The sequence below is a fragment of the Ciona intestinalis genome, chromosome 12, assembly GCF_000224145.3.
Source record: "Ciona intestinalis chromosome 12, KH, whole genome shotgun sequence".
NCBI lineage: Eukaryota > Metazoa > Chordata > Ascidiacea > Phlebobranchia > Cionidae > Ciona > Ciona intestinalis.
The window spans coordinates 1,717,524-1,727,659 of NC_020177.2; the positions used below are offsets into that span (position 1 = coordinate 1,717,524).

The following is a 10,136-nucleotide window of genomic DNA, read 5'->3' on the forward strand; positions in this document are numbered from 1 at the left end:
AGATACGTTGACATTGTATGCCTTGTGATCCGTTATAGCGGCTACTATGACGTCATAGACTGACCATGGAGTTTTGACACGCATGAGCGATTTTACCGGATATAAAATTAATTCAAGTCATATCGTAAAATTAATTCAAGTCGTAACGTAAAAGAAATTCAAGTCGTAACGTAAAAATAATTCAAGTCGTAACGTAAAAATAATTCAAGTCATAACGTAAAATTAATTCAAGTCGTAACGTAAAAATAATTCAAGTCGTAACGTAAAAATAATTCAAGTCGTAACGTAAAAATAATTCAAGTCGTAACGTAAAAATAATTCAAGTTGTAACGTAAAATTAATTCAAGTTGTAACGTAAAATTAATTCAAGTTGTAACGTAAAATTAATTCAAGTCGTAACGTAAAATAAATTCAAGTCGTAACGTAAAATAAATTCAAGTCGTAACGTAAAAATAATTCAAGTCGTAACGTAAAAATAATTCAAGTCGTAACGTAAAATTAATTCAAGTCGTAACGTAAAAATAATTCAAGTCGTAACGTAAAATTAATTAAAGTCGTAACGTAAAAATAATTCAAGTCGTAGCGTAAAAATAATTCAAGTTGTAACGTAAAATTAATTCAAGTTGTAGGGTAAAATTATTTTTTGTGAGATTAAGATCCAAAAATAATACAACTTGTGATACAAAAATAATACAACTTATTACATTATTGCGATTTATTCGTGTTGTATTTTGACCAGGTTGGGCCCCCATACACCAGTGACGATAACTTGTAATCGGTGCCGTTTTGAATGCAGAAATTGGAATAGTGGATTCAGCTCAGTGAGGACTATCTGCACACTGCACACCAGTTATAAAATCTGACCTATAGGTTCTCTTTTAACAAGCTTAAAACGCATTCCCGTAAGTTCCCGTAAATTAGTTTGCAGTTTTTCCGTCTTTTCCGTATTTTTGTAAATTAGTATTACCTTCTGTTGCGCAGAAAGTGATACGGCAGTCTCTCAATTTGTAGTGTAAAATATCTCTTCCTGTCTTTGCGCACCTGTATGTTTCACGCTGTAAGAGCCATATCAGCCATTTATTTCGGTTTAGGAGAGCAGCTCATTCTCTCTAATGCTCGGCCATTCACGTCTATCTGATGCTTGATAAAACTAACCGAGTGTCGACACATCGTTATAGTCGATATTGTTGGGAGAAGCTTGAGTCTGAACCTGCGCTGCACCTACTCCGCTACCGAACTAACACGTGCTGTAGCTAATCACGGCCTACTAGAGATATCTCTAGTAGCCCGTGAGCTAACTTGTCCTTCTTACTTGTAAACCTTTTTGTTTGACTCGTTAACCACAATCTGTTTTACATGGCGCTCGTATTCTTAGTGTCAGACCAAGGAATAACGAATGTACGTGCTTTGGCCGGGAGCTATACTCAGTCAAGCATGCTTCTCCCTTTTACAACGTATTATGTGAGTTTAACCTATATCGAATCGTCATAGCATAAAGAAGGATAAGGAAGACGGGACACCTTTAGGACATTATATCCAAACATCCTGATCGTGCTGTAAATATTTAAGAACAGTTCATGGGAGTCATGTGAACAGTTTTATATTTTTTTGAATGTTCTTTGTTTAGTTCTGGATATCTCTAGTAAGCCGAGACTGGGACAAGAAAATATATTGATATCGTTCCCATCTTTCCCACCCTACTATATATGTATTTAGGTTCGCTATGTTACGCTCACAAAATACGACTATATCTAGGACCCTATAATGAAGACAACGCATTCATTTTTTAGTAGAATAAAAATTTAGTGATATCTTTTTATTTAAGTAAGCTCCCTTTTATTTTAGTGCATTTACAAGTGAAGTTGCATTTCGTCGGTAATTTTTTATTAACAAGAGCACAAATTAAGCAACAGGCTATGGTCGGTGTAATTGCTTGAAACTCATTCCGACTTCTCGTACACTCTGTGTGCTTTTATATCATCGATTTCAAGATCCTAAAACGGTAATACATAAATTGCAAATGATTTATTAACCTCAATTGTTATAAGTAGGGTGGGGAAGATCGGACACCTTTTCATTTTTTTTTTCTTGTCCCATTTGTTAATAAACAAGAAGCATACAAAAAATTATTAAACCGTACCCTCACGACTTTCATAGACTATTGTTAATATTTAAAGCACGATCAGGATATTTTGACATTATGTACCAAAGGTGTCCCATCTTCCCCCACATTACTATAAGTGGACTTATATAACCGTATATGTTCCCACGAACAAGTAACTTTTTATTACAGTGCTGTATAGCAAGGTTTGATGTGATTGTAAATAATATTTAGATCAACATAAACTACAATATACATACCATTTCTAAATTGCCATCTTTCAAATAGCGTGTAACAGTGGTTTGTTTACCATCCCACTTTTGTACTTGAACCAGTTTGCTGCCATCCCAAGTCATGATGCTCTGTATATTTGATGATATGTTGTAATTTACACACATAAACATTATATTAATTTACTTTATTATTTACCACAGCCGTTTAACTTATAAAAATATCAATATAATTTACCTTGCATTTTCTACCGTCGGGGGTCGCTTCGTCCCATTCGACACCGATAGTACATTTGGTTTCGATGTTCCTAGCGGTGCTTACACTTTTTAAAAAAACTTCATTGCCTTCGATTTTGATGGTGAGAACTGGTTTAGCCAAGTTGCCCAACTTTCTTAGTGCAAAATTAACGCCTGTAAAGCAAATACACGGTTCAGCAAAAATATACTCTTCGACTTATTTACCCTTGCGTGACACGTGCACCGAAAACCGGTAAGCTTATAGCGCATAACAAATGTGTTTTTCGCAACCCTTGTAAGGTTATGAGGTGACCCTGTATTTAACTTTGCTGTCAACGTATGCTTTTTTTTTGAAAAACGTAAGGGAATTAAACCAAGAGCTTTATTGTAATAAAACCATTGGTGAAAAAGCAAGATCAGCGCGTTAATTAATAACTTTTTAGAAGCATTGTTAAACAGCGTGAGTAGACACCACGTTATTGGACTTTGAAAGGCAAACTTGCGAAATCATTTTAACCTTGGTTGGAATTATCACAATGACATGGCTAATCCATGTTTGCATTACGTCATTCTTACTGAAATCACATTGCCTAAAAAATCAATTTAGTGTTATATGAATATATCTTAATCAGCACCAACGATAAAACATAAATACAGTATATAGTGGAGGTAGATGGGACTTCTTTTCATTCTATTTTCGCGTCCTATATTTAGTAGAAAACATAGAACATTTAAAGACGTATAAAACCGTATCCACACGACTGCCATCCTAGACTGTTAATAATTGTTTAAAACTCGATTTAGATATTTGGATATAATGTGCTAAAGGCGTCCCATCTTTCCCCTTTTTTAAGGATATTTGTATAACATACGGTTTCCCATCTTACCCCCTATATATATAAAAAAATCGTCTAAATTGATATTTTAGTTTAAAAATTTGTATTTATAGAAGAAAAAAAATGCTTACCTAAAGCTTTCATATACTCGTCAAAGTTTTCTGACGTCTTGATTTTCCAAACTCCGTTAAGTGCTGCGGCCATGATCGTTTTGTAGAATTAATCTAATGCTATAAACTGAAAAAAATGACGAATTCTGTAAATTCAGTAAAAGCAAAACCTCACCATAATAAAAATCTTCTTTAAAGCTGTTATCATCGATTATAAAAATCGTACAATATACTACAACTTAACCTACATAATATACCTCGTCCATTATCTTTGTAAAACTTTAATACGATGTACAGAGGTTAAATAGGAACTGCTGTGTTTTAATAGTGGTTAAATTTTAACTATAGGTGTAGCTGGAGCCAGCAAGCGACGACTTAACACAAGAGGATGTCATAAATCAGTAAGTTATAACTTGTCGGTTAGCTATAAATGCCGCTAGTTCTTGTTTACTTAAGCTAGACACATGTATGCTAATGGTTCACGCCTTTTCAGGGTGACTGTCACAAATTTAACAAAATATGAAAAACGTTTCACAACGACTTAAATTATTACTATTGTGTCCTTTTATCATTAATAATATTCTTTCTGGCAAACTTTCTTTACAAAACTGTTCTTGATTTGCATTAAAAAATGCAATGTCCGGGAGATCCGCGTTATCCATTACCTAATTTATTATTACATACAGCTGTTCTCACATTTACTAGCGTTGCGTTTGCTTTCAATAAGTTAAATGTTCACGGCTGCAACACATGCATCGTGTTACAGGCTGTCATCACTAAATAGCTTGTCTATATAGGCAATTGTAAAAAAGTTAGTTTATGGATAGTTTGGCTTAATATAACACGTAAAAGCGAATGCATCTATGCCATTTATAACAATAATAATTGCTCTCATGACTTTTAAACCTACTTCATATTTTTGCTACAAATTGAATATTGCTTTATACATATATCACACGAGCCATATTTAATAAATTATCTTCAAGTGCAAATGAGTAAACTTTAAATATATTTTTATATATTATCTTGTTATTATATCAATATATTATATTTGAATAAAGGTATAAATTATTGAATTACAAGCAAACCCTTTAAAGTTTGGGAATGATGTGGAGAAATAAAAAAAGAAACACTTTTATATTAATGGTATTCTGCAACTGTAGTTAACCGACCGAAATTAAGTCTCGTTTGACACACTTTGTCAGACCAGATTTTTTAGATTTTTTCAGACCCCCATTCAATGATCCTCAGAAAAAAATGATGTTACAGAAATGTTCGGAAGTATTATCGCGTCTTTTTATAAAGCGGGTCAACGCCAAATATTGTTTTTAAATATTACAAAATATTTTAAATAGAAATGGTATTTTTGAACAGGTAAAAAAATGCGAAATAGTAAGGTGCTATTTTTAATGCTCGCTAAATCATAGTAAAGCCGATGAATTTTGTTAGTTTGCGTGTGCGAACGATTAAACTAGGTTCATAGCTTCATAAAACAACCTTGAATTTTTCGTACAGTTTGATTTTGTTTCATAAAACTAGTTTTAGTTTTGTAAAAAAAAACTGAGATATAAGCATGAAGAAAATAGGCAGGGGTCAATATGACTTTAATTTGAGATAAAAACAACAAAAAATATCGGTTTAACGTTATATATATGAAGTTTACATGTCAAAGAAACTAGCACAGCCTGTTAAACTCGGTAGGTTAACTACAAGTTGCAGAATACTACTAATGTAAATATATTTCAATTTAGAGTCCCATCTTTTCCCTGTAGTTTTGTATGTTTTCATTGCCAAACTTTGAAAGGTTTGCTTTTATTTTAGTAACTTAAACCTTGGGGGATATTCAACTATAAGATACTGATATAATAAAAAGACAATATTTTGAAAATATATTCGAAATTTGGTCATTTGCACTTGGTGATAATTTATGAAAAGTGGCTTGTGCCAAAAACAGAGTAGTAATACCCAATTTGTAGCAAAAATAAAAACTTTATCAATAGTTATAATAAATTTTTTGTTATTACAAGTTCATATCACAGAAATAAAAAAGAATAGAACGCGCATCTCCAATGTCGGTAAAGGAGAGAGCATGATACACTCTCTCTCTTTCGCGGGTCGTTCCCGTTTACTATAGTAGTCAATGGAGTCGATGACGTTTTATGTAGTTTTTCTTCGTTTTTTGACTTAAGTTAAAGTTATAGTTTAAAACAACTATTTTCTAATATATATATATATTTCTAACAAACCGTTTGTTTGAAATTTTTAATTAATTTTTTTAAATAATTAAATGTTTTAAGCAAGTGGTAAACTGTAAGCGTTAACCTACTAAATAACTAAACTGGCCTAATAAACTTGAATAGTTGGTGTAGTTTTTGAAATAAACAGGTAAAACCTTCCAAAAATACTATGCGCCTATCTTTTACAATGAAGACGAAGGGAAATGGGGACGGAGTTGGCGGTCACGTGAATAGAAAAAAGAATATATCACCGTTTTGGGCAGTTGCGCGTTCTACTCTTTTTTAGTTCTGTGGTTCATATACACTTGTTGGATACAATATTTATCCATTTATGTTCGAACATTACCCATTGTCGTTCAAACAATACCAATTGTTATGCAATAATATAATGTGTAGGTAACATGTTAAAAACTGTAACAGTAGGGAAAGAAAAAGAATGTTTAGGCTTAATTTTCAAAGTGTACAGTATTATTTCGTGTTATTTACGTATATTCCTATTTATAAATACACTTAATAATCAAAATTAACAATGATTTTAAACTGTCCCATCTTATCCTGTGTGTTTTTGAATTTGTAAATTTTCACTTGTTTTGCGGATCGCTAAATAACTCCTCATGTGTTTTATTATATGTTATTAAATTGTTGACAATTAATGAAGGGACGATAGTACTAATTCGTGGTATTACCCAAAAAACGTCATCTACTTTGATTTTGGAAATATTTTCTAATTTATGCTTAAGTGTCCCATCTTCCCCCATTGTACTATATATCTGCGTTTAAACAATCCACTGATTGCTTAAATATTTCTGCATTAAGTAATGCATTTTTTATATTACTTAGCATGAAAGATATCAGTTTGTCAATGTTTAAAATTAAAGAAAAATTGCAGCGTTTTTTTAATCTGTAATGACTTAATGTACACAATACAGTCAAGCATCAACACAAACCTTGCACTTTTATTATATCAGGTGGATGTTGCTGTAACGTACTTCTTCTATCGTGAAAATTAAATTAAACAACTTATCTTTGGTAATCAAACAGCAAATATTTCCTTGCGATACTACCACGTGACGTCGCAAGCGTGTTTGTGTAGTTTAAGGGTATGAATGAATGAATGAATTATATGAATGTAACTTACTTTCCCCTCGCGTAGCGGGTAAACGACAGTCGTTATCACATGGGTTTAACACCTCGTGCAGCTTACGAGTCACATGTATGTTACTTTGTGGGCGATTACTTTTTAATGGATTTTTTCTTTTTTTTGTATAGCTGATAATATGGACAACCCATTAGTGACCACCGGGTTGGAGCAAGTGCCGTTAACCGTGTCTTGCCCAGGGACACATACGCCCACAATGGTAGCAGCGTCGAGCCTTGAACCCATTATCTCTGTGTTACAGGCTGGCGCGCTAACCACCATGCCACGGCGCCGGTATCGCCAAGCCGATATTTAATATCGCCAAGCACAAGTAGGTGTGGGTGTAAAGGTGGCTGTACACAGTATCCAGCATGAAGTCGTATGCAAACCCATTACCAAGTTCCGCATGGGGCAGCGAAATCTGGACAAAACGGACGAATTCCAAATACTGTGTACAGCCACCTTAAGGCTGTAAGGTTTATTTCCATCAATTATATTGCTATATATTTAATATGGCTCAGAAAACATGACCACATTACCTTAAAACTATAAAGTAGAATATCTGGGTAAAATGGTGCATCTTATGATCCATGTTTTCATCCTGTTTTATATTTTCATTTGGTAGTAGATAAGTAATAATTTATTAAGTTATATAGTACTGTGGGGGAAGATGGGACACCTTTAGCACTTAATATCCAAATATCCTGATCGTGTTTTAAACAATTAACAATGGTCTATGGTAGTTATGGGGTAGTTTTATAATTCTTTGAATTTTCTTTCTTTACTACCAAAAGAGACGAAAAAATAGAACGAAAAGGTGTCCCATCTTCTCCCACCCTACTATATAGCCGTAACCCCACGATTCTAAATTAACGTTGTTGATTATTAAAAACAGGATTAGGAAATATGGAACATTATGTGAAAGCGACACCTATCTTACGCCACGGCATCATATACCTAACGATTATTCCAATAAAATGTTAATCACATATATCTATATGCCCACCTAATAAAATGAAAGCTGCGTTCGTTTCACAACAATTTCTTGTTGACAAAACATAAATTAGATAAAAACATGGTTTAAAAATTGTTTATTGCCACATATTAGCCATATGGCTAGCGAGAAGGTATTTTAATCAGGTCTCTATGAACCAATAGGACAACGAAATAGATAAACGATTGTTTACTTGGATATATATCTTTGTACAGCGTTCATTCGTTATAGGCTATATGTTGTGATTTACTAAGCAACCAAGTTATTAAGCAACCAACAAAGTTTTGTAAGCTATCCCGTAGTTAAACCAAGCATATATAAGTATGTTTATATGTAGTAGGGTGGAGAAGATGAGACACATTTTTATTCCATTTTTTCTCGCTTCATTTGGCAGTTAACAAAAAGGCTTTAAAGAATTATGAAACCGTATTATCAAGATTGCCATAGAATAGACCGTTGTTAATTTCAAATCACAATTTGTATATTTGTATATTGTGTGCTAAAGGTGTCCTATCTTACCCGACAGTAATATATGAGTATGCATCGTCTGTACAAAGACTGTGTACGTTTGATAAAGCATGTATACCCAGTAAGGCTTGCGATGATAAAAATAAAACAAACGAAGCACGCTTATGACGTAAGGCGAATGGAAGGCTGCTTTATTACAAGGAATTGTCGCAGCGTCGTTTGGGTTTTTGGCAAATGGTTTGAAAATGTTTCAGTATTTCCGCGTCTTGCATAAGCATTCATCAGCCCTGTAATTTCTCTGTCTGGTGAAGTTACGACAGCAATTGCGGATTTGATGTCGGCGAAACAGACGATAAAACAAGTGGAAACCGTTGTTCGCCAGAAAGGTATATGCTAGGTCTTATACCCTTTGTTACACTTATTCGATTTGTTATAAAGGGCCTATAGTCAAGTTTTTATAAAGGGCTAGCGTGCTTTTATGCCTGAATAGTTACGCCGTGTTGCCAGCTCTACCGCAAACCGTTTAAATAAACAGAAGAATCTTAATTTATTTGGTGGTGTGTCTACGAAATTTCATTTAAATATATTGAGATTTTTAATATAAAATAAAGTAAATGACACAACAACATAGTATCGCCTTTTCAATTCGTTTCCAGCCTTGTTTTTTCGGGAATGGTCTGGTTCATATCTGAGGTAAAACTCACGAGAGAAAATATTTGTTAAGTCGGGTGGAATACCCAACGTCGGCTTTGTGAGGAAAGTTCTAATATTTGAACTGCTGGCATCGGTACATCGAAAACCCATCAGTACCTTCTTTTGATTGAGTTTTGGTTAAATAATTTCTCAAGCTATGTATTCGATGAGTTTATTTAACTTGAAATACGTAGGTAAAATACAAAAATATAGAAAATCGATAAAAAGGTAGCTATAACGATGACTTGTTAATTAGTTGCCTATATTATCGAATAGCCATGTTCATTAATGAAATCAATAAAGTGTTGTTGTAGCAACGGCCCCACAAGAGTGAATTAAATTAGTTAATTCGACAGAAGACCTCACAAGGGCAGGTAAGATGTCGGCATTCTCAGCGGCAACCTTGATCTGTAAAGTTATTAAAGTAAAGCCATTCAACGGACAGCAATATTCGTCGTACATGTGGTGGTATTAACGTCTGTAGTACCGACTAAAGTAAAAACTAATCGCTGCCTAGTTTAGATTTTGCTTTTTTAATGGCTTGACTGATACCGTAGTCGATTATTTGGCTGCCCAACTTTTGTAATAAATCAAGTACAGGATTTAGTCGGCCGATTAGTAGCAAAAATACACCGACTACGATTTAGTCTAGCGACTCAAAAGCGCGGTGACCATAGCGAACCCGGCAGACTAACTTTAGTAGAAGAGAATCACAGAGTCATGAATGTAGTTTTTATTTAAAATTCGTTTAATATTTCACCTGCTTTACAGACCATTTAGTTTTCTTCAGACAACTTTATATATTCAAGTATGAAAACTAGAATTCTTTAAATTCAAAGAGGTCGTCAGGTTTAATATAATCAAGCGTTTCTCACGAATGCCAATAATTTCGCGCCACTCGTATGGTTCATGCTTCATCAACCATTTGAAAACTGCGTCAGGGGTGAATAAAACAAGTCAGTTAGAGTAAGGTAAATACCAAGGACTGCCGAAATCGCAAAGCATTACGTTTAATCTTTAGATTGAAATTCAAGTCATAAACAATTTGAGGACAAAGATATTATATTGTGGTGTTCTTTACCAGGAAAAGGA

General features: G+C 33.7%; 1 protein-coding gene across 1 annotated transcript; it reads right to left on the reverse strand.

The window, feature by feature from the left end:
* Positions 1–1,805: 1,805 nt before the first annotated feature.
* Positions 1,806–3,662, reverse strand: LOC100186791 (fatty acid-binding protein, brain-like). Its single transcript, XM_002127790.5, has 4 exons — positions 3,536–3,662; positions 2,570–2,742; positions 2,362–2,463; positions 1,806–1,994 (listed from the first exon to the last, which is right to left on the reverse strand). Exons 1-4 carry the CDS (start codon positions 3,606–3,608, stop codon positions 1,941–1,943), a joined length of 402 nt encoding a protein of 133 aa, XP_002127826.1. The 5' UTR covers positions 3,609–3,662; the 3' UTR covers positions 1,806–1,940.
* Between the last annotated feature and the right edge of the window lie 6,474 nt (positions 3,663–10,136).